The following is a 26704-nucleotide window of genomic DNA, read 5'->3' as shown; positions in this document are numbered from 1 at the left end:
GAGGATGTAGCAAACATTGTCCAGGACTGCCGACGGGTGCTGCAGTGATCGAACGGCGTCCTTTGTAGACCACCCTCCACGCTTTTGTGTGTGTGTGTTAATGCTTACTACCTTATTAAGCAGAGTAAAAAAGAATGCTAGGAGTGCTATGTCTCCTTCCTGGGGAGATACGCCTCTTTACCACAGGTTTTGTCTGAGCTCTGTAACCGTCGACGACAGTCGACTGTCCGGGGTCTTATCCTCCGAGGTGCTCTGTGTGCTGATCCATTTGTCCGTGCAGAACACCTTGCAATACACATAGCAATGACATCGGTGTCCTTTTCCTATCCTGCTATCTTTCTTCAGCAGAAACACAAAGTTGAACAGACCCCACTTTGTTACAACCCCCACCACGTTGAACCCTATAATGAACTCTTCACTGAACAGAAATTCTTGCAGGCTTTTACCTCATCACGTGACACGGCCCCAGGCCCGGATTCCGTCTACAACCAGATGATCCGACACTTGGACACTATCCAGAGGCAACATCTCCTCAGGGTCACCAACTGCATTTGACTTTGAAGGTGCCTTCCCCTTGCAATGGCGAGACAGTATAGTTATCCTCGTCCTTAAGCCTGTGAAGAACCCAGTGTCTCTCAGCAGCTACTACCTGATTAGTGTGACGAACATACTTTGTAAATTGCTTGAAAGGACAATTAGCTTCTGATTATGTCAGGTACTCGAATCTCGGGGCCTTTTGTCCCCGTATCAGTGTGGCTTCCGGGAAGTACGATCTCTGAATGACAATTTACTCAGATTGGAAACAGCAGTCCAGTTGGTTTTTACTAACTGTCAGCAACTACCCTTCTTTGACCTACATATAGCCAATTTTACACGAACAACTTTCTGTTCAAAATTGACTACGCGATTTGAGTGCACATCCGGGGCCTGCACGTGAATCGGCAGCCGACAACGACGCGAGTGGATCAGTGTCGTCAACGATCGACAGACTACGCTGAGTGCGGAGCTCTAAAATTCTGAGTACACGGAATATTGAGGATGTGCAGAAGCCGTAGCTACACCATATTTGTTTACGGTTTTGGATTTCCAGAAGAAGACAAACAGCAAATTTTTACACTAAACTCTCATAGTGAGTATTCATCATCAGTTGCTAATAAATGTCGCACTTTTTGGTATTGTCACAAAGAATGTAATTATTTGTATTTTGTAATCCTGTGGTATTTTTTAGAAATGGAATGGACAAAGAATTCTACCACTGCCCCGGTTTCTGTGTACCAGGACGAAAACATACTGATAGATACGGAACACCGCTGTACCGCAAAGAGGTAAATTTGAAACTCGTATAATATTCTTTGTGGTCCTTGTCCCATTATATTACATGTAGACACGAGTAGATACATACACGTGTAGAGAAGTGGCACTGAAACATCTTGTATTTCCTAGAATGCAAGGGAAGATAGTCTAGATCGTGTAGCGACAAAAGTGGCCCAAGTACTGCAAGATTTAACTGCCAGTGACTGCAAGGCAAAATTTTCAACTAATAATAATAATAATAATAAACCCTGTGGAGGCCTGGGAAAAGAATAGGCCTCCGGTATGTTCTGCCAGTCGCAAAAGGCGACGAAAAGAACAAACCACTAATAGGGCTAACCCCCCTTTTAGTGTGATTACTTGGTTCAGGACAGAACTAAAGAAACCTCGGACAAGCGCCGTCATGGTCGGGGACGACGCGTGAACCCTATGCCCGCCCACAATGGTTACGACACTGCTAGCCAACTGGAAAATGATTTAAATCCAAATAGAGGTGTTTTGCAGGATATGCTTCCTGCAACCACCCTAGAAGGAAAACAAAGACAGAGGATGAGGTGGTCAGATGAAGTTAATAGACACCTCATGTTCTGTTATTACCAAGCAACAAACCTAGGAACCAACACAACTGGATACAGATCACAAGAATACACAACATTTATTACCAGATACCCAGAATTAAAATTTTTAACAGAACAATGACTAGCTGATCAGATCCGTGTAATAATAAAAAATAACAGGATACCCCAGTCAGAATTAGAAAACATCAAACAACAAGTACAACAAATACTGGAACAAAATAATGTGCAATTAGAAGAAGAAGAAAATACAGTAATGGACTCAAACATCCCAGTAAAGGACTCAAACATCCAAGAGCAAACAAACAAAGACCAACACGCATCAATTAAACAATCAGAGGAAAACGAAATCTTAAGGCAGCCACCAGAACAAGCACAAATAGAACACCAAGTGACACACATGTTAGATATAGAAGAAAAATTTCAACTGACATATATAGAATACAAAGACACAAATACAGACATTAGACCATTCTTGCATAGACCACCAAATAACCCACAAGTCGAAACAACAATAACAGCTGTCAATCATACACAACAAAATAAATGAAAACACAACTATGGATGAGTTACAACCAGTGGTTTATATAGGAGCACTCACTAAACTAAATATACACACTAGGCAGAGATCAGAACCAACCAACATACAGAAGAAACCCACAAAACCAGCATGGCAACACAGGCTACAGATCAGAATAGAAAAACTGAGAAAAGACATCGGACAGGTAACACAATTTATAGGAAATGAAATGTCAGAAAAAAACGAAAAACATTCGGTAAAATCTCACAACAAGAAGCGATAGAGCAATTAGATGAAAAGAAGCAGAAATTACAAGCATTGGCCAAACGACTTAGAAGATACAAAAAAAGTGAAAATAGAAGGAAACAAAACCAAACATTCAACACAAACCAAAAGAAATTTTACCAGACAATAGATAATACACACATTAAAATAGACAATCCACCAAACATAACAGACATGGAACACTTCTGGAGCAACATATGGTCAAACCCGGTGCAACATAACTGGCATGCACGGTGGATACAAGCAGAAACACACACATACAAGATGATACCCCAAATGCCTGAAGTGATAATATTGCAACATGAAGTCACCTGAGCAATTAATTGTACTCACAATTGGAAAGCCCCTGGAAAAGATAAAATAGCAAATTTCTGGCTAAAGAAGTTCACCTCAACACATTCACATCTAACTACATTATTTAACAGTTACATTGCAAACCCATACACATTCCCCGATACACTTTCACATGGGATAACTTATCTGAAACCTAAAGATCTAGCAGACACAGCAAACCCAGCTAAATATCGCCCCATAACATGCCTACCAACAATATACAAAATATTAACTTCAGTCATTACACAGAAATTAATGACACATACAACACAGAACAAAATTATAAATTAAGAACAAAAAGGCTGTTGCAAAGGAGCACGAGGATGTAAAGAGCAACTGATAATAGATGCAGAGGTGACATATCAAGCTAAAACTAAACAAAGGTCGCTACACTACGCATACATTGATTGCCGAAAAGCTTTTGATAGTGTACCCCACTCATGGTTACTTCAAATATTGGAAATATACAAAGTAGATCCTAAATTGATACAGTTCCTAAACATAGTAATGAAAAATTGGAAAACCACACTTAATATCCAAACAAATTCAAATAATATCACATCACTGCCAATACAGATTAAGCATGGAATATACCAAGGAGACTCATTAAGTCCTTTCTGGTTCTGCCTTGCTCTGAACCCACTATCCAACATGCTAAATAATACAAATTATGGATACAATATTACTGGAACATACCAACACAAAATCACACATTTGCTATACATGGATGATCTAAAACTACTGGCAGCAACAACTCAACCAATTACTAAAGATAACAGAAGTATTCAGCAATGATATAAGTATGGCTTTTGGAACAGACAAATGTAAGAAAAATAGCATAGTCAAGGGAAAACACATTAAACAAGAAGATTACTTATTGGATAACCATAGCGGCTGCATAAGAACTAAAAGAAAAATATAGACAAAGACTAACAAAAATACTGAAAACAGAATTGACAGCAAGAAAAAAGACAAAAGCTATAAATACCTATGCCATACCAATATTGACCTACTCATTTGGAGTAGTGAAATGGAGTAACACAGACCTACAATCACTCAATACACTTACTCGATCACAATGTCACAAATGTAGAATACATCTAATGTCTGTATTTGTGTCTTTGTATTCTATATATGTCAGCAGAAAGATACACATTAAGCAGAAAGGAAGGAGGAAGAGGATTTATCGACATTAAAAAAAAACCTACATTATGGACAGGTAGAGAATTTAAGAAAATTCTTTCTAGAACGAGCAGAAACTAGCAAAATACACAAAGCAATCGCTTATATAAATACATCGGCTACACCATTGCAATTTCATAACCTCTTCTACAACCCTTTAGATCACATAACATCAACAGATACAAAGAAAGTAAATTTGAAAAAGAAAACACTACATGGCAAGCACCTGTATCATCTAACACAGCTACACATCGATCAAGACGCATCCAACACATGGCTAAGAAAAGGCAATATATACAGTGAGATGGAAGGATTCATGATTGCAATACGGGATCAAACAATAAACACCAGATATTGCAGCAAGCATATTATTAAAGATCCCAATACCACAACAGATAAATGCAGACTTTGCAAACAACAAATAGAAACAGTAGATCACCTCACAAGCGGATGTACAATACTAGCAAATACAGAATACCCCAGAAGACATGACAATGTAGCAAATATAATACATCAACAACTTGCCATACAACATAAACTAATAAAACAACACGTTCCCACATACAAGTATGCACCACAAAATGTAATGGAGAATGATGAATACAAATTATACTGGAACAGAACCATTATAACAGATAAAACAACACCACGTAAGAAACCTCACATCATACTCACAAACAAAAAGAAGAAATTAACACAACTAATCGAAATATCCATACACAATACAACAAATATACAGAAGAAAACAGGAGAAAAAATTGAAAAATACATCCAACTGGCTGAGGAAGTCAAGGACATGTGGAATCAGGGTAAAGTTGACATTATACCGATTATACTATCAACTACAGGAGTCATACCACACAATATCCACCAGTACATCAACGCAATACAGCTACATCCAAACTTATATATACAACTACAGAAATCTGTAATTATTGATACCTGTTCAATTACCCAGAAGTTCCTAAATGCAATGTAACATATACCATACAGTTAAAAGGAAGTCACGCTTGATCAAGGTCCGTGCCACTTTCCATTTTTGACCAGACATAACGTCTGAGAAAAGAAAGAAAAAAATAATAATAATAATAATAATAATAATAACAGTGTGCCAGAGTGAGAGGAGTGGCTCATCTGGAAGATTTCATAACACCACGTGAAAACCCGACTAGCATTCCAAACAGTATTGTAAGTGTTCTTAGTCAACTTTTTATTCTTGTGCACAGCAGTTTGTAACAGTGCTTTCTATTCGCAAAATTAAGTTTGTTAATGCTGTTGGTGCTGTACTGAGATGAGATGAACAAAAAGATCTTACTGAATATGTAATAGAATATTGAGCACGGTTTTGAGATAAGCTATGAAACGTAGGAAGAAAAGAATGCTCAAACTGCATGTTTTATCACTTAATGAAGAAGTAGTCAGAACTTTTCGGTAGTAACTGAATATATTACTTGAAGTAGTAATTTCAAAAGTGTTCAGTGAATGTAGCGTAGCTGGCAGTTCTAGAACATTACTTCTATTTAATATATTTATTTGTCCATTGTATCTATAACAGCAGTGACTGCTGCAGATATAGCATGCCAGATTAATTGAAATTGTACACTACTTTCTGCCGAACTTACCTTAAAATGCTTCACGAATGAAACATGTATTTTACATCTGACATTACTATTAACACTCGGCTTGTACATTTAAATGAACCATACATGAATAGGAAATTGAACACTGTGCAATGAAAGTGCATATATTTGTGGACTTAGTAGAAGCAGTGACACTAAATATGACTGCATTGGTGTTTTAAAGTACTTTATATCACAGGTGGATTTTATGTTCTCAGTGAGCTTGTTAAAAGCTTCAAACACCCATGTAATGTACTCTGGCACTGGACAGAATTGTTTTCTTGGTTGGTGGCTTATGCTGAACCTGGTTTTATTTTAATGATCAGCATCTTTACCAGTTAAATATTTGTTAAATAGTTGAAATGTTTGGCGAATAGAAATGCTTGGCAGAGGAAGCATGTTAAGTGCTGTGAAAACGGATTTAATTACATTTATTCTGGAGGTTTTCATCTGTATTTAAAAGTACTTCACCTTGCTGGACAGTTTCCTCAGAATACTAAATTTTGATTTAGGCGGGACTGAATGTAACTAATAAGAGCTCATAACTGTTGGGACTGTGGCACAAGATTTTTTGAGTTCTTGAGGGTACAGGGTACTTTTCTGTTTACAATGAATGTGTTTTGTTGATATCTGGTAATGCAGCACACTTTCTAAACAAATTAGAAGAATATTTTTGAACCTGATTATGGTTATTAAAAACAATTACAAAGAAATTGATGCAATTTTTTTTTCCAAAGTGCTTCCTGAAATTGAGGTGCCATTTAATCCAATGTTACACATTTGAAGGAGACCAAATTTTTGCCAGATGTCCACGACATGATGGCTGAGGTACTAGACCTGTTTAATTGCACATATTACGTATATTACAAGGATAAAAATATCACGTCTTACATTTTAATTTTTATAATTTTTTCCCAATAAAAATCTTATTTTTTCTATAATTTAGTTGATTTTGCAATAAAGCTTAGGTCTACCACATAAGTATGAACTATTGCAAGCTATAGAAAAAAAAATTAGAGGAAATACTTGTGCCCTAATTCCGAAAAATACAGCTTGCACGAAATTGCAAATGAAGATGAGAGTCCAATTAAACTGTGCCTCAGAACATTCCTGAAGCATAGTCTTCATCCTGCAGCATTTCTTCATCTTCAAGCTTCATTTTAGCACTTCTTGCTTCTTTCGTAACTTGAAGAGCGAATCTTTGTTTCTTGTCTGTCACACGCAAGCAATTGATCTTCCATATTAGAGCCACATGTTATGCCTAAATTTCTCAGGACTTCCAACCTTCCTATTATTCCATCATTGAAATGTATCACTGCACCCAGCACGCCAACTTTTAATGTATTTAGTCCAACAAAAACATACTAGGATAGTCTTTCCCATATGAAATGGTTGAAACTTTCATTTGTATTCTGAATGCCCCCGTGAAGACATTTACTGAGCAAAACAGGGTCACTCACATCTCTAAAAATTGGTTTTATTTCATTCATAACAGGCTCAGAAAGAGAATGATTATGATGGTATATTTGACCACTTTCTTTTGCTTTTCGGTAACCACACCAAGAATCTGCTCCTTTAGGGCAAAGTCTGTGAACAGGGTGGTCATCTGTGGACAACCTATGAAAGTAGGTGGCACATGCAGCTTTTCTCATTGCTCTAACATTATTCAGAGGTGCAGTTCATCTCATGGTGAGTCCATAATAACTCTGAAGAAGGTCTGTTTCAGTTTCTGTCAATCTGCCTCGGCCAGACAGAGATTTTCCATCAGATAGCAATTTTCCTTCCATTTCTCTTCGTAGCTTTGTCAATCTAGCACCCATCCTCTTTTGCACTTGTCCACGACACTCCAGTTTCGTTAACAAGGTATTACCATAAACATTAAACTCGTTAATTTTATTGAAAGCTTTAGAGTCCCCATCGCCTAGGTACTTAGTATATCTAACGTTTTAAACGCGGGCACCGACGTCTGAGATATTTTTAGAGCTCAGACACACTCCATACCTCCACTGTAACCATCATAATTCTTAGAACACTGATGTTCAATATGTCCTTCAGTGTTACCATGGCAGGAGTGGCAGTACTCACATGAGCACTCAATGTCAACAATTTTTCCATTCTCCAGAGAAGTAGCACAACACCACGATGTCCTCGGCGTTGCCATGTCCCATCAAGTGCAACAGCAGTGTCCCTAGTTTCTTCTACTGCACGTTTTGTAGATGCTTTAGACACAACCGTCAAGGCACCCAAAAGTATTTTTATGTACTTGCTGAACTTACTGTGAGGAGGAGGAAGGTCCATCAAACCACAAAACATTTGAGCAGACTTTTTTCTTTCTCCTATTGCACACATTGCATACACTAACTTCAAAATTCACATCATATGAATTGTGCTCAATGTTCAAAGTCATTTTTGAGGTAGATTTATTGCAGGATCTACACAGAACAACTGATTTTGACACTAAACCCTTCCTGCTACTTTGTTGTTTAGTTATTTCCAGACAGCCTACACCATCACATTGTTTACATTTCACCACTTACTTTATCAAAGAAGGTAAGATGCCCACATCAACAACAAAAAATCCACTGCAAACAGCGTCATTGTTAACACACAAATTTGAATCACCAGGAGGCATGCCTTGTGGGAGTTTCTTCCCTGAAGACTGATACATAGATTACTTTCAACAGTGTGGCTTTCTTTGCTTGTGGACTGGTTACCATGGAATTCAATTTTATTGAATTTGTTGATGCATGGCATAATTCATATTTATTGCCCTTCCACAAATATATGTAGCACTTGGGCATCAAACATTCAGTAACAATTGAACAAAAGTAAATACTAGCAAAGATAATCATTTACAGACACTAGAAACCTGCACTGTTACCAACATATACAATGTATCAAACATATAATCACTGGAAACAGAAAGTTCAGTTCTTTTCGAAATAATACTGGTTTCTGTAACAGAAATAAAGGTGGCGTGGCAGCATACGTGACCATAACTTTAAAATTTAGTATATAGAGATCATTTTTCATTTGAGCCCTATAATGTATATATCAATGTAATCAGGAAAGACTATAGAATTTAATAAATCCATAAAAAAATTTGATTTTTTTCCCTCATTTATAAGTACCTGTATCCTTGAGACATAATGGCCACTATTACTAATAACATGCTCAGTATTCCACATGGCCTTTACTATAGTTGTTGAGCCACTTATGTAATCATCGTTGTTCATTCCTTCAGCAAGTGTAATTTATTTATTTAGAACCTACATTAATGTGTGATTCAGACTAAGCATTTAGCAAAGCCTTTGTGCTATTTACATGTTTTGTGGAAAACTCTCTTATTGTGGTTAAGGTTCTTATCCCTGCTTTTATCTATGTATAATTGCTAACTTTGCATTTCCTTTTTACAGTTTTCAAAGGTGATGTGAAAGTGTCTCTACGAAAAAATAATTTTTTTCTTGTTAACCTGTTTTATAAGCTACTGTTTAATGTTCTCTACCATGGTATCTGTTAGGTGTTAATATTTTCTTTATTGAGGAATGAGTCTCTGAGATGTTGCAACAAGCCAAGCTTCAACATTTTATTTAAGTATAGTGAATGAAAAGTCACTGCGTCATGATATTTTATAATATTTCAGTGCCGATATTAATTAAATTGAAGAGACAATAAGAGAAGATCAGCGATAGGTGGGGTGGAGTTAGTGTGGCTGCTTTGCATGTCTGCTAAACCAGTATACACCTCTACAGTGCGGCAGTTACCTCCCCCAGTCCATAAGAAAGAAATGATCTTCACAAAGGGAAGTCACATTCTGCCCCAACACACAGACACAAACTAGAATCAGTTTTACACACAATGATTAGATCTGAATTTTCAAAACTATTTTGCCATTCACCAAAGAATTGATCAGTTGCTATCCTTCCTCCTTTGCAGCCCAGCTCCTAGATATACTCTAGATTTAATTTACTCATTAATTCCACTGCATTACTGTCCAGAAATTTTTGTGCTAGCATTGTACTCATGCTTAGTGTTATTTTTAAGAACAGAGTAATATTGGTGACAAAAGGTTAGTCTTTTAGAGCTAACACACCCCGCCCCCCACCACCACCACCACCCCATTTCCACAGTTACTTGGTTGTGTTGGCATAGTGATGTGTAGCATAGCCTGAGGTCTGGGTGACAATTTCATTAGACATTCATGGAGCTGACATTTGAGAATGCAAAGCAATTAGTTTCCTGTAGCCCAATGCCTAATTCACTACACATGACTTTCTTTTTAATGTGTAACATGTTAAAGTAATACCAGGACCATAACCAACAAGTAAAAAGACTTGAGGGCCACAACATTACCATTAAAAAGAGTCATAAATGGATCAATATGTATGCTGTGTACCTGCACAGTGTTAAATATTTTTGGCAGTGTAGTGAGGTTAAAGTGAATAAAACAAGTTCTATAATAGTGTCTTATGGGATAGTATCAACACAACATGCCCTGTGATTTCTTCCAGCAACTCGGCAGTTCTCTGCTGGGTTGGTGGCGATGGGAGGAGAGTGTTCTGGAGTGTTATGGTTAAATAGTGGGGGGGGGGGTCTCTCAGCTGCAAAGTCCACTTAGAATCTGACACGGAATCCACAGGGTCTTCTCCATTGTTGGCAGTTTTAGATGACTGAATGCCACCAACATCAATGTCAGTATCACTTAGCTTTGCAGTAGTGTGGAAACAAAAAATGTCGAAGTACTCTTGGATCTTCTTCTTTGGAAGGAAGATACTTACTACCATATACCAGTTGGTTCTGAGATGTTGCATTCATTCAGGGATGATGAAGAAGGGTAAATCACATAGTGCTTAGAGTCAGGAAGGGTAAATGTATCCATTTGTAGTAACTGACTATATTCCAGAAATGATAGCCAAAAGTTATGAGTGGAAATCACTCTGATGCCATCAACAGTGGCTCTCTTGTACTGCAAAATCTTTGCTTACCATATTTTGGGAGCAGGTAGAATGGATCAAAACAAGAAAAAAATTGTCTGGTAAACATGGGTTCTAAAATGCATACCATAAGAGCGATGATCACTTTTCAGTAGAAGAGATGTTTCACAGTAGCAAATATGAACAAGTATTCATAGCTCTTAAGGTGTGCACTTTCAAGCCCATGTTGACTGGACCTCCCCCCACTCCTTGATTTGGTCCATCTACCGCCTTCCAAAATATGGAAAGCAAAGAGATTGCAATGGAAGAGAGATACTGTCGGAGGTATGAGGACAATTTTCGCTTATAACTTTCAGCTCTGCTGTTGCTGGACCAGGGTCTCTTACCTCAAATTGATACATTTACCTTCCTCCACCATCTGTGAAAGTTGGTAACATCATCACAGACTCTCCCTGTATTTCCTATTTTCATTGTTTGAGTAGACTGTGCAGATTGAGGTGCAGTGTATCTTATGTACCAAGTCATGCCAAAATTATGAATGCTCTCTCTGTGCTAGATGAAAATAATAAAAAAAAGTATGCAATTGTATATACCATTTCTGCTGCCTGGAAATATTAACACACACTGGTGGTCAGTGGTATTCAGTTTTTGTTGAGGTTCTTCTACTGGATATGCAGTTTGACACATCGCTGGCCAGTTACATATTAGTTAGCCATTTAATTGGTCTCCATCGTAAATGAAATGTACTTCAATATAATTAGACAATTAGTTTTGTTACTTCTGGGGTGTATTTAACACATTACTTACTTTTCAACAAAATTGCTTCAGTTACAATAATTATACCCCTACAATTACTGGTTACTTACCATCGAACACTAAACATTGATGTTCATTCCACTTTTCATTGTACTGACATAACTTTATATATCAGTCGTAGCTGTAAATGGCATAGAGAAAGCTCACAATTTGGTGAATTGGGCAGTATATCATGTATGTTGCGTGCTTACAAAAACAGCTTATTCTTAATGAGTTTTGCTTAGTGACACACCTTCATTAAGGTGTAACTAGACCAGATAGCAGCTTAGTACCACTCGTTGTGAGCCATAGAAAACTAGTGCAGAACTTTGTTGAATATTTGTTTGTGGCACGAAAACCTGATTTCAGTAATTTTTTGGGTAACATTTGTGATAAAAGTGGTTGTTGAGATCAATAATGAAATAAAATATTGTCAGTACATAGTGACCAAATGTGTTACCAGTAAAGCTCATCAATTTGGAAATTCTCTTTTGAATTATGTGACATTGTGATTAATTTAATGTAAAAATGATTTCCAGTTGCTGTAAGTAAACGTTTAACGAAAACATTGCAGAAAAACTCTTCAGAATTTATGCAGCAAGTTCAGGTTATTAGCATCCTTGTAAGTCATCAGTCATGTATCATTGAATGTCAGATTATTAGATATCCATGGAACAATTTCAGTTATATGTTGATAAAATATTATGTACAACATAGTGTCATACAGTTACTGGTTTGTCCTCTCTGCAGCTGTGCTCACAGCAACTTGATGTCTAATGTGCAACTAAAAATGAGGGAATTTTTCAGCTACCTCACAATTCTGGTACAGGAATCCACAGGACCAAAAATGTAGCTAACAGCTGAGTACCAGAAATCAACAGGACTGATGTCATAAACTTTTATGATGAGAATAGTAATGTAAGCCAGTCCATTACATTTATACTTTTTGTTGTCTAGTAAGTAGTAATTAGATCTACTAAACATCATCGCCCCCCCCCCCCCCCCCCCCTCCCACACACACACACACACCCTTAGATGGATAGCTCACCATGTACATCATCAAATGTTGAAGGCCCAGATATCACGATTGATGTAAGTAAAAGGCTCACTTAAGGGTAATGTTCATAACCCTCTACATAAATAAGTTTATTCCACCTTGCAAATACAGATATTAAATCTTAATTTCCCTGCGTTGTCTTTATCAATTACATTAGACATTAGTGAAATTAAACTGTAATTCACAGTGCTCTTGGAAACTAATACCATTTTTAATTACAGAGTATGGGTGTGGTAATAATAAATGACAGCCCCTAGTATTCCAGTGGCTTCTAGTGCCTATTCCGCTTCACCTAAGAATGTGAAGAAGGTGAAGAGTGACAGTGATCCATTACCAAATACAGTATTGGAGAACTTAAATTCAAAATTAACAGAAAAGGCATCAGACCGATCACCATGTGTTTCTTTGGGGCAGTTCATTGTGCAAGAATTGAGGTAGCTAAGAAATCCTACAATTGTAAAGGGTACAGAACATAAAATACTGAAAATTATGATGGAGGCACAAGTAATGGATGATAATTGCTGAGTTGTATAAATTTTGTATTTATTAATTTGAAAATACATTTACATTCAAAAATTGAAGTTCTTAATTGGCTCCCATTTCCAAGGGACAAAACTACTTGTGTTAAAATATCCACAGTATCTGTCCCGGACTTCCTTTGCATCCCTTGGAGTTCTGTTTTCCTTCTGTTGGTGTACGCTACTCCACAGAGCACCAGCACACGGATGATGCTTTCTCTATCGTACAGGACTCCATATTTTTGATGTCCCTGGTTGACATATATGTGCTGTCTGCTTCGTCTGTCGAAAAATTATGTAAAATGCAAGGTGTTTTTGTAATTCCATTTTGCCTATAGCAAGTTAAATATTTGTCTGTAAAATTTGGAAATGGTTGCACAGAATATCAAAGGCGTTGTCAACAACTCTCCTTGCCCTTGATAATCTGTAATTGAATACCTTTTTCCGGGTTTCATTTTTAGTCTTTGTATGGCTTCATAACATAACTGGAGTCTGAAAGTGTAATCTGCCACAACAGCATATGGAACAGATGTGTTGCTGTTTTTAGCACTTTTTCTTGTGGAACTTGCAACCAGTTTTCCCATAGGGCAGAAATTATTTTATTTTGTTGAAAGACTCTTCCATCATTTACTCACCCATTGCACTCATGTCAATCAGAGAAACCCGATATTTAGCACCAACGACTGCTAATAATAAAATGCTATTAAATTTCCTGTACCTGTAATAAAATGAGCCATCTGTTCTTGGTGCAGCAAATGCAACTTGTTTCCCATCCAGTGCACCTGTAAATAAAACATATATCTTAGCAACATAGATGATTTGTCAATTTCATTTAACTAGACCTCCTTTGGAGTCAGTTATAATAAACTAATTCCTTGATTAAGTGAGATACCTAAGCAATTTAGGAACTGCCAAAGTTTGTCAAACATGTTGGCAATCACTTGCCATTCTCTTTCTGTTGTTGGAGCCTATGGAACAACAGCAGTAGTGAGACATTTTACATTGTTTTCACAATAATGATTGAGGATAATGGTTTTGCTGGGATGTGTTTTCACAATAATGATTGATGATAATGGTTTTGCTGGGATGATACTTCAACTACAGCTTTAAAGAACACACTTACCTTCACATATTTATCCTTCAGTACATTCCGAATTGCTGTGCGTACTTGAATGATGAATGATAATGTGTGAAATACTCGGCACAGACCGGTAGTCTAATGACAAAAATTTTGACCATAGACATGAAGTAAAAGAAATTTATTACAGATATTCTGTGTGAGAATGCCACACCCCTGCAACTTTCCCCCATTGCCAAGAATCTGACAGTAACAGGTAGGCCATATATATATATTTTATTCAGTCACACATGTTCTGTACATCCCATCCTGAAGGAGCCAAGATATAGATGACAAGCAGAAACAATGTGCTGGCTGCTTCTATAAACTATACTGCCAACAAAATTATGACTAGCAGTAATCTATTCAGTTATGGTAATTACTTCTAGATTACATATGTATGCTACAATAAAACACCTACTTTGAAAAAGTCAACTACTTCACCACTCAGCTGCTGTTATCTAATACGTCAAACAAACCAGTATAAGTTGCCTATGTACAGGCACCTAATACAAACATTATAGTCATGCACAATTTTTCATTCCTGAGTCCCAGTATTGAAGTATCTTAGAGTGGCTAATCAAACATTCATTTACTTTGTATTTAGATATGTGGAATATTCAATTTTTTGCTGGATGTCCACTTGTAACTTGTTATATGCTACTAGACCAGAACGTTAAATTCCATTCTGAACACTAGAGAGGTGTACAGTTTATGTGGAAATTGTTACTTTTAGTATTGTGGTTGTGACTTACTGAGTTCAAAATTAAATACTGTTTGGGACTGTGTGTATTGGCATATAAGAATCTGTAGGTCCTTGAAGCTCCAGCAAGATGTTCTGTTATCATTTTCATAATATACTGTTACTGCACACTTCTGTAAAATGGTTAATGTATCCACCATGCTGGTACCACCTCAGTTAATTACCCATCTGGATGTCAAGGAACATAACACTTGGAGTCTCATCCGTTGACTGCCCTATTAATCACTACTTCTGATACCTGTTAAGTCATTTTCATATGTTTGTATCTGCATATTAAGATGTAGGGTGCTGCCTGTCTCCAGTATGGATTTCTTTGGACATTTTATCGGTACAGCAATGCCGTTAATAAGCATTACAGTTTTTGGGGAATCCTCATGTTTCTCGTAAATCATTTATGTAGACCAAGAACAGGTGTCAGCCAAGCACTAAACTTAGCAGCACTGCATATTAATATTCTCCCACTGTGAATTTATTCTTATTCCCATTTTTTACTAAAGCGAGTCTCTGTTTTCTGTTGTTACGAAAGTCAGTCAGTACTTGGGGGAGACCACTAATACCGTACCATTTTACTTTCTCTAGCAGAACTTTATCATCTACACAATCAAAGGGCTTTCCAAGATCATAAAAATGTCAGTTTGATATTTATCATTCAGTTTTACAGTAATTTAGTTTTTGAGATCATATATTGCATTCTCGGTAGACCTGATGACTTATTTATATTAATGGTTGCAGAGTGAATAGTGTTAGATATCCAAATTATGTAACAGTACTACAATTAGGAGTACTTTGACATTCAAAGCAGAAATGTAACCTAAATTACAACACAAAAGCCCATTCTATACATCAGTATGCAAAGTTGCCTAAATGGGGTGATACCTGGAAAACATAACTGCTGTAGTACATGAAGGATGTAATGCATTTGAATTTCAAACAAGTGGGCTAAAATGCAAATACTAACATTGCTAAATTACCATAATTTTTCTACATAAACAATAAATAATATAACATAAAAGCACTCTTCAACAGCTTAATCATGTGTTACGATGGGAACACAAAGGTTCTGTTTGGTCTTCATAAATGTTCTACAAAAGTTAATGTGAGTGTGTGTGTGTGTGTGTGTGTGTGTGTGTGTGTGTGTGTGTGTGTGTGTGTGTGTGTGTGTTGGAATGACTCATTACCCGCTCCTTTAAAACCCACACCCTTTCGTCTTTCCCTCTCCTTCCCTCTTTCCTGATGAGGCAACAGTTTGTCGCGAAAGCTAATGAAAGTGCTGGCAGGTCGACAGACACACAAACATACACACAAAATTCAAGCTTTCGCAACAAACTGTTGCCTCATCAGGAAAGAGGGAAGGAGAGGGAAAGACGAAAGGATGTGGGTTTTAAGGGAGAGGGTAAGGAGTCATTCCAATCCCGGGAGCGGAAAGACTTACCTTAGGGGGAAAAAAGGACAGGTATACAGTCGCGCGGGCACACACACACACACACACACACACACACACACACACACACACACACACATATCCATCCGCACACACACAGACACAAGCAGACATTTGTAAAGGCAAAGAGTTTGGGCAGAGATGTGTGTCGAGGCGGAAGTAAAGAGGCAAAGATGTTGAAAGACAGGTGAGGTATGAGTGGCGGCAACTTGAAATCAGCGGAGGTTGAGGCCTGGCGGATAACGAGAAGAGAGGATATACTGAAGGGCAAGTTCCCATCTCCGGAGTTCTGAGAGGTTGGTGTTAGTGGGAAGTATCCAGATAACCCTAATGGTGTAACACTGTGCCAAGATGTGCTGGCCGTGCACCAAGGCATGTTTAGCCACAGGGTGATCCTCATTCCCAACCAACACTGTCTGCCTGTGTCTATTCATGCGAATGGACAGTTTGTTGCTGGTAATTCCCACATAGAATGCTTCACAGTGTAGGCAGGTCAGTTGGTAAATCACGTGGGTGCTTTCACACGTGGATCTGCCTTTGATCGTGTACACCTTCCGGGTTACAGGACTGGAGTAGGTGGTGGTGGGAGGGTGCATGGGACAAGTTTTACACTGGGGGTGGTTACAAGGGTAGGACCCAGAGGGTAGGGAAGGTGGTTTGGGGATTTCATAGGGATGAACTAAGAGGTTACGAAGGTTAGGTGGACGGCAGAAAGACACTCTTGGTGGAGTGGGGAGGATTTCGTGAAGGATGGATCTCATTTCAGGGCAGGATTTGAGGAAGTCGTATCCCTGCTGGAGAGCCACATTCAGAGTCTGATCCAGTGCCGGAAAGTATCCTGTCACAAGTGGGGCACTTTTGTGGTTCTTCTGTGGGAGGTTCTGGGTTTGAGGGGATGAGGAAGTGGCTCTGGTTATTTGCTTCTGTACCAGGTCGGGAGGGTAGTTGCAGGATGCGAAAGCTGTTGTCAGGTTGTTGGTGTAATGGTTCAGGGATTCCGGACTGGAGCAGATTCGTTTGCCACAAAGGCCTAGGCTGTAGGGAAGGGACCGTTTGATGTGGAATGGGTGGCAGCTGTCATAATGCAGGTACTGTTGTTTGTTGGTGGGTTTGATGTGGACGGACGTGTGAAGCTGGCCATTGGACAGATGGAGGTCAACGTCAAGAAAAGTGGCGTGGGATTTGGAGTAGGACCAGGTGAATCTGATGGAACCAAAGGAGTTGAGGTTGGAGAGGAAATTCTGGAGTTCTTCTTCACTGTGAGTCCAGATCATGAAGATGTCATCAATAAATCTGTACCAAACTTTTGGTTGCCAGGCCTGGGTAACCAAGAAGGCTTCCTCTAGGCGACCCATGAATAGGTTGGCGTATGAGGGGGCCATCCTGGTACCGATGGCTGTTCCCTTTAATTGTTGGTATGTCTGGCCTTCAAAAGTGAAGAAGTTGTGGGTCAGGATGAAGCTGGCTAAGGTAATGAGGAAAGAGGTTTTAGGTTGGGTGGCAGGTGGTCGGCGTGAAAGGAAGTGCTCCATCGCAGCGAGGCCCTGGACGTGCGGAATATTTGTGTATAAGGAAGTGGCATCAATGGTTACAAGGATGCTTTCCAGGGGTAACAGATTGGGTAAGGATTCCAGGCGTTCGAGAAAGTGGTTGGTGTCTTTGATGAAGGATGGGAGACTGCATGTAGTGGGTTGAAGGTGTTGATCTACGTAGGCAGAGATACGCTCCGGGGGGCTTGGTAACCAGCTACAATGGGGCGGCCGGGATGGTTGGGTTTACTAATTTTGGGAAGAAGGTAGGGGTGCGGGGTGTCGGTAGGGTCAGGAGGTTGATGGAGTCAGGTGAAAGGTTTTGTAGGGGGCCTAAGGTTCTGAGCATTCCTTGAAGCTCCGCCTGGACATCAGGAATGGGATTACCTTGGTGAACTTTGTATGTTGTGTTGTCTGAAAGCTGACGCAGTCCCTCAGCCACATACTCCTGACGATCAAGCACCACGGTCGTGGAACCAGCTTGGGCTTCAGCAGTGGTCATGTTGGGAGTAGGATTAAGGTTTTTCAAGAAAGACTGAGAGGCAAGGCTGGAAGTGAGAAATTCCTGGAAGGTTTGGAGAGGGTGATTTTGAGGAAGAGGAGGTGGGTCCCGCTGTGACGGAGGATGGAACTGTTCCAGGCAGGTTTCAATTTGGATAGTGTCTTGGGGAGTTGGATCATTAGGAGTAGGATTAGGATCATTTTTCTTCATGGCAAGGTGATACTTCCAGCAGAGAGTACGAGTGTAGGACAGTAAATCTTTGACGAGGGCTGTTTGGTTGAATCTGGGAGTGGGGCTGAAGGTGGGGCCTTTGGGTAGGACAGAGGTTTTGGATTGGGAGAGAGGTTTGGAGGAAAGGTTAACTACTGAATTAGAGTCTTGTGGTTCCAGATTGCGTTGATTGGAATTTTGAGGTTTTGGAGGGAGTGGAGCTGGAAGTGGGAGATTGAGTAGATGGGAGAGACTGGGTTTGTGTACAATGAGAGGAGGTTGAGGTTTGCTGGAAAGGCTGTGAAGGGTGAGTGAGTTGCCTTTCCGGAGGTGGGAAACCAGGAGATTGGATAGTTTTTTGAGGTGGAGGGTGGCATGCTGTTCTAATTTGCGGTTGGCCTGTAGGAGGATGCTCTGAACAGCCGGTGTGGATGTGGGAGAGGAAAGATTGAGGACTTTTATTAAGGATAGGAGTTGACAGGTGTGTTCGTTGGCTGAGTTGATGTGTAGGTGAAGTATTAGGTGGGTGAGGGCAATGGATTGTTCAGTTAGGAACTGGTATAGGGACTGATGGAAAGAAGGGTTGCAGCCAGAGATGGGAACTTTAAGTGTGAGGCCTTTGGGGGTAATGCCAAATGTCAGACAAGCCTGAGAAAATAAAATATGGGAGCGTAATCTGGCTAGGGCGAGGGCATGTTTGCGGAAGGAATGTAAATAAAACTTAATGGGGTCATTGTGGGGGTGTTGTGAGGGTGACATGGTATTAGAAGGTGGAAAGTGTAACATGAGGTTGAAATGAAAATGAAAGATAAAAATATATGGGGAGAGGTACAGGTGAACTAGAAAGCAACTGGAGATCTGGTATGAAAAAAGGCGAAAAAGTGTTCATTAAGTTGATCATGTGGTGAACTTGGGTTGGTAGACAACGATGTGCATAAAGGTTAGGTGGTTGTGTTGCCACTAAAACACGTTAAAGGATGGAGAAATTCGGGAAAATTTCGAAAAAACGTGTAAACGTATTAAAAGGAGTGGTGTTGTGATGAAAGATTACGAAAATGGGGCTAACAATTGTCTGACGAAGAAATGATGACGTTAAAACCTGTGGAGAGCGGCTAAAAATGATCAGTGATGTGCGAAAAACGGAAGTGGAAATAAAGTGAAAGTTATTAGAACTAGCCGAAATGGTTGTTTAATACGTGAAAGCAGCTGTTATTGAACTAGAAACGGTGGAAGGTATACACGATCAAAGGCAGAGCCACGTGTGAAAGCACCCACGTGATTTACCAACTGACCTGCCTACACTGTGATGCATTCTATGTGGGAATGACCAGCAACAAACTGTCCATTCGCATGAATGGACACAGGCAGACAGTGTTTGTTGGTAATGAGAATCACCCTGTGGCTAAGCATGCCTTGGTGCACGGCCAGCACATCTTGGCACAGTGTTAAACCGTCCGGGTTATCTGGATACTTCCCACCAACACCAACCTATCAGAACTCCGGAGATGGGAACTTGCTCTTCAATATATCCTCTCTTCCCGTTACCCACCAGGCCTCAATCTCCACTAATTTCAAGTTGCCGCCACTCATACCTGTCATTCAACAACATCTTTGCGTCTGCACTTCCGCCTCGTCTGACATCTCTGCCCAAACTCTTTGTCTTTAAATATGTCTGCTTGTGTCTGTATCTGTGTGGATGGATATGTGTGTGTGTGTGTGTGTGTGTGTGTGTGTGTGTGTGTGTGTGTGTGTGTAATACAGGGAAACATTCCACGTCGGAAAAATATATCTAAAAACAAAGATGATGAGACTTACCAAACAAAAGCGCTGGCAGGTCGATAGACACACAAACATACACACAAAATTCAAGCTTTCGCAACAAACGGTTGCTTCATCAGGAAAGAGGGAAGGAGAGGGAAAGACGAAAGGATGTGGGTTTTAAGGGAGAGGGTAAAGAGTCATTCCAATCCCGGGAGCGGAAAGACTTCCTTAGGGGGAAAAAGGGACAGGTATATAGTCGCGCGCGCGCGCCCACACACACACACACACACACACACACACACACACACACACACACACACACACACACACATCCGCACATACACAGACACAAGCAGACATTTGTAAAGGCAAAGAGTTTGGGCAGAGACGTGAGTCGAGGCGGAAGTAAAGAGGCAAAGATGTTGAAAGACAGGTGAGGTATGAGTGGCGGCAACTTGAAATTAGCGGAGGTTGAGGCCTGGCGGATAACGAGAAGAGAGGATATACTGAAGGGCAAGTTCCCATCTCTGGAGTTCTGAGAGGTTGGTGTTAGTGGGAAGTATCCAGATAACCCTAACGCTGTAACACTGTGCCAAGATGTGCTGGCCGTGCACCAAGGCATGTTTAGCCACAGGGTGATCCTCATTACCAACAAACACTGTCTGCCTGTGTCTATTCATGCGAATGGACAGTTTGTTGCTAGTCATTCCCACATAGAATGCTTCACAGTGTAGGCAGGTCAGTTGGTAAATCACGTGGGTGCTTTCACACGTGGCTCTGCCTTTGATCGTGTACACCTTCCGGGTTACAGGACTGGAGTAGGTGGTGGTGGGAGGGTGCATGGGACAGGTTTTACACCAGGGTCGGTTACAAGGGTAGGAGCCAGAGGGCAGGGAAGGTGGTTTGGGGATTTCATAGGGATGAACTAAGAGGTTACGAAGGTTAGGTGGACGGCGGAAAGACACTCTTGGTGGAGTGGGGAGGATTTCGTGAAGGATGGATCTCATTTCAGGGTAGGATTTGAGGAAGTCTTATCCCTGCTGGAGAGCCACATTCAGAGTCTGATCCAGTGCTGGAAAGTATCCTGTCACAAGTGGGGCACCTTTGGGGTTCTTCTGTGGGAGGTTCTGGGTTTGAAGGGATGAGGAAGTGGCTCTGGAACTCCAGAATTTCCTCTCCAACCTCAAGTCCTTTGGTTCCATCAGATTCACCTGGTCCTACTCTAAATCCCATGCTACTTTCCTTGACGTTGACCTCCATCTGTCCAATGGCCAGCTTCACACGTCCGTCCATATCAAACCCACCAAGAAAAGCAACAGTTCTCCATTATGACAGCTGCCACCCATTCCACATCAAACGGTCCCTTCTCTACAGTCTAGGTCTTCGTGGCAACCTTGGGTTGCGAAAGCTTGAATTTTTTGTGTGTGTGTGTGTGTGTGTGTGTGTGTGTGTGTGTGTGTGTGTGTGTCAACATGCCAATGCTTTTGTTTCGTAAGTTACATCATCTTTGTTTTTAGATATATTACACACACACGCACACACACACACACACACACACACACACACACACACACACACACACACACACACACGACCATTCGAAAAAAGTGTATCAGAGTACTGCCAGGGATGCTGCAATAGATACGCGCCACAAATGTCATTCTTGTAAAAGGGCATAAGACGTACGACACGACTTGGTGCCATCACATTTGTCACCCTCCATGACCGGCTTTCGCAGCATGCTTCAGATATTTATCTGAGAGTTTTTATCCCACCTGCTGTTCCGGATTTGAGTTGGCGTTTCACTCAGCGTTGCATGTCATCATCTCATTTTCTGACAGATGCATCATGCGTCAGTGGGAGACTGAATGGTTGCCGGTGACAGACAACAAACTGCAGTCGCTCAGATCGAACACAGAGGTTTGGCAGACTTTGTCAGCCTTGCCGCTGGAAGGAGGTTTTGCTTACCAGACTGTGCATCGGGCATAGCCCTTTCACACACGACTTCCTCCTCCGGCAGGAGAATCCACCATTCTATGAAGTTATGGCGTGCCACTTTCAGTTCAGCATATTGCGGCTACTTGTGTCCTCTATACTGATATTAGGGCAGCCCTCGGTCTTGCTGGTGATTTGCCCACCGTCCTCGCAGAGACCAATACCAGTGTTACAAGAGTGATGAAATTTTGTGAACGGTCAGGCCTCATCCCTAAACTGGTGGGGAAGGGTGGCAGAGTTTAAGACGTTATAAACTGCTCTGCATGTGGGGACATCCTTTGTCCCCACCCATGAGTTTTGCATGTTGACTTTTCCTCAGGGCGCTGATGACCATGATGGCGAGCGCCCCCTCAACTCAAATCATCATTTCACTCAGCACTTCTCAGATTTTGGAGAACAGTGTCCCACAGGGTTCTATGTTATGTGTCACACTCTTCCTGGTAATCATCAATGGGCTTGCAGCTTCTGTTGGGCCTCTGCTTACCCCGACGTTGTATGTCGACGATTTTTGCATCTGGTGCCACTCTCACTTGGTACAATCTGCTTAGCGCCAGCTCCGAGGTGTCATCTGACCGTCTGACAGGCCTCCCTGGCTTCCAGTTTTCTCCCTCCAAAATGTGGGTTATGCATTTGTGTCATCAACCCACAGTACACCCTGATCCAGACCTGCATTCAGGCAACCAGCTCCTGGATGTTGCAGCACAGTCCCATTTTCTGGGCCTTAGTTTTGATAAAAAGCTGATGTGACTGCCCCTTAGGCCCCATATGAAGACTACATGCGTGAGGAAGATAAATGTCTCCGCCTCCTGGCCCACACATCTTGGGGTGCAGACTGTGCTACTTTTCTCCATCTTTACAAGGGGTGTATACTGTCCGGGAAAAATCTGGGAATTTTTTCATGTGGGGGAAAACAGGGAGAAACCCAGGAATTTTTCGGAATCCCAGGAATTTTTCAGTGTTTTAGCTTCCAGTTAAATTTTTGTAATTTTGACTGGTAAGAATTGATTCTATAGCAAGGAATGTTACTGTGCCCTGGTACTGGAGAGTGATACTGCAGCAGTAAAATATAAACGAGAGAGAAAAAAAAATAAAACTTTAGTGGCCATTTACACCAATAAAACACCGTGCACGCACAAGCGTCTGTAAACTGCACAAATATGTCAATGGCCTTGGGGTGAATACTATGTAATATTTCGTAACAATAAACTGCTTTCTATGAGTGTGACGTCACAACTGTTTACGTTAGGTTCATTTGACCAGTTGCCAGTGGGCTGGTGTGCATGCGCAGTCAGCTCGCGTATCAGCAGTACCTTCTCCCGCTTCCTGCTACTTGAAGTGTGGCTGTTAACTGTATCGGCAGTAGCAGCCAGATGCCAATGAGAAATTTTCTTATGTGCCCTAGCTGCCAGATTCGCGCATGCACAGAGTTGAAACTTCCTGGCAGATTAAAACTGTGTACCTGACCAAGACTCGAACTCGGGACCTTTGCCTTTCGTGGGCAAGTGCTCTACCAACTGAGCTACCCAAGCACAACTCATGCCCCTTTCTCACAGTTTGGAAGGTAGGAGACGAGGTACTGGCAGAAGTAAAGCTGTGAGGACAGGGTGTGAGTTGTGCTTGGGTAGCTCAGTTTGTAGAGCACTTGCCCACAAAAGACAAAGGTCCTGAATTCGAGTCTCGGTCCGGCACACAGTTTTAATCTGCTATGAAGTTTCATATCAGCGTGCACTCTGCTGCAGAGTGAAAATCTCATTATACACAGAATTGTCTGAGTTGTTGTGGGGAGGGGGTTAGTCTCCATGCGACCCATGTTTGCATTATATGATTTCACTGTTTCCTCTTAGTTTACAGCTCCCACACCAAATGAAAAGAAAATGGATTTCTGTGGCCGGAAGCTATCAAGTGAATTAAAATACATTCACTTAATTAAGGAGGACAAAATATATTATTAGTTCCAGTTTTCTGATTTCATTTTATTTCCAAGTTAATAATCAAGCATTAATTGCCTTGCACAGCAATGAAGCTGTTTTTGTCAGTTTGCTAAAAAAAAATTTGGCTTTATTAATCTTTCAACTGAGGCAATCAATTTATTTGAAACGAAGTGTTTCATTCTACAGTATTGGCTAGTTGCAACTGTTTGCTGAATTTCAAGTCCACATTTTCATCTTTTGCCATTATGCCATAATTATGAACCAAATATGAGAGAGTACAGTACTGGTACTCCAAGAAAATTAACCCACACTGGAAAGCTTAATATCAGAGGGGACTTACTTCATTGTGAATGTAGAAAAAACCAATTTGAACTTAAAGCCGACTTATGCATTTTAGTATGGTTTACGAAATTCCGATGCACTTGGAGTATCCTCTGATGTCCTGTTTTTTTTTGTGGCATAACGTAAGCTCCCTTAGTGCTTTATACATACGAACCTACAGACGTCCTACACCACTGTAGCTGCGCAAGTGCAATAATGCTTGTTTTCTGGCACTCTTTGGCAACTGCTAAATTGAACCTATTACTAACAGTCTCGGGATAATATTGCGAACTGTGGTTCGAAAAGTGTTGCTTTCAAGTAAATTTCTTTTTACACAAGATGAATTTTGTTAACGTGTGAGAAAGTGGGATAAATTTCTTAAATCACAGAGCCTTTAAAACTGAATACTTTGAGGACCAGCCACTTATGAGAATTTTGAGCCAGGAAGACCAGACATTTATGGCATCATTTTAAATTTACTGGCACATTTGTGTGATGTATCTTAAAGATGTATATATTTGCGTATATCACACACAAAAATTCCATATTACACGTGGAAGCTTAGCTTCTCTTGTAGCTTATTAATCTTAGAGACCAATATTATGTATGAAAGCTTAGCTTTCCTTGTAACTATACCTTGTGCATTAATGTAAACCATTAACTTTTCCTCTTTGTGTGTTCGCACTACGTAACTAACAGTAATCTTGCTATTGGCTGACTATAACACATGTCCTATGCACTGAATATCTGCTGTCATCGGCTGGCGCAATCACGTGGCATGAGATACGACTGGCTTACAAAAGGACATCGCAATCTATATTTCAACACTCCAGAAACTAATGTCCTGTGTTTGGTGCAATTCAAATTTATACTTTGTAATAAGAAATTTTTTTTTTCCTGGCAAGTTCTACGCCAGTGTATGAAACGTTAGCTACTCAAAGAATTGATAAGTTTTACAGTTCCAAGGGGAAAATCTACGGAAAACCTACTGTCACGTAGCACGGAAAAGGTGTATTTTTTAAATGGGATATCAGGTAAAAACCTGGTAATTTTTTTTCTGTGTATACACTCTGTTACTGTTCTCATCTTGTCCAGACGATTATGGTAGTCAGGTTTATGGCTCAGCGGCTCCTTCCACTCTGAAAATACTTCATCCTTTTCGCCATTGTGGGGTGCATCTGGCTATTGATGCCTTTTGCACTAGTTCCATTGACAGTCTCCTCACAGAAGCGGGCATTGCACTGAGTGGAACCACTTACTGTACATCAATAGTATATATATGGTAAGGTGGTTGTCAATATGTATGTTGGAATAGGACTAATCATGTTTACTCTAGAACAGTAAGCTGCTGTAATGCGTTGCTTGACTTAGGGTTGAAATATCTGAATTTTCTTAAGGCCTATGTGACATGCTTCTTTTGCAAAGGGAGCCAGTTTCAGCCTCTGGTCGTCTTCAGATGTTGGGAGAGCTGCAAAAAGCATCGCAGCCATTGATAGTAGAGACAGTGAAAGCGACAATGTCGAATAAATATTGCCAGCGTGTCACACTGGGGTTTCGCTCTTCAGCACAGTACACATTGACAGCTCCAGCTATTGAGCTTTTTTACATAATGGCTCGTGTAACACCTGCAAATAAATATTCAACAAACTGAAAATAATGCCACCATATAAACATGAACACAAACATTTTGTCTAACTCTCACAAGAGAGATGGACAGGAAATTGTGGTGAGGTATAGTCTGTCTGTAAACTGAAAAGCGAGCAGCAGCAGCAAGATTGGGGGAGGGATGGCTGGTGTTACAATTTGTGGAAGAACCCTAAAGCTTCTGTACTTTATCATTAAGAATCAATTTCCTTCTAACATTGTAGAACAGTGTGCAGAGATTTACATAGTTTCTGTCCATATCTGTTATTTGTATTAATACTGTTAGTAATTGATATCGGTATTCCGTGTAGAGTCAGTCGCACTTTGTGCAACATAAACATCCTGGGCATGTGTGCCCACT

At 40.4% G+C, this 26704-nt stretch overlaps 1 protein-coding gene across 3 annotated transcripts in view; it reads left to right on the top strand.

Annotated features, from left to right (window-relative positions):
• LOC124554044 (cell division cycle-associated protein 3-like) overlaps positions 1-26704 on the top strand; it is a 112695-nt gene that overhangs the window by 24871 nt on the left and 61120 nt on the right. The window contains exon 3 of one of the 3 annotated variants that reach the window (XM_047128080.1): positions 1229-1325. The exons of the other annotated variants lie outside the window; for them this stretch is intronic. Coding sequence (XP_046984036.1) covers positions 1236-1325 — 90 coding nt within the window. The 5' untranslated portion in view covers positions 1229-1235. The remainder of the gene's footprint in view (positions 1-1228; positions 1326-26704) is intronic. 3 annotated transcript variants of the gene reach the window in all.

Source organism: Schistocerca americana, chromosome 11 (assembly GCF_021461395.2).
Source record: "Schistocerca americana isolate TAMUIC-IGC-003095 chromosome 11, iqSchAmer2.1, whole genome shotgun sequence".
NCBI lineage: Eukaryota > Metazoa > Arthropoda > Insecta > Orthoptera > Acrididae > Schistocerca > Schistocerca americana.
The sequence above is the reverse complement of the archived record's forward strand: the minus strand, read 5'-3'. Positions and strand labels throughout refer to the sequence as shown.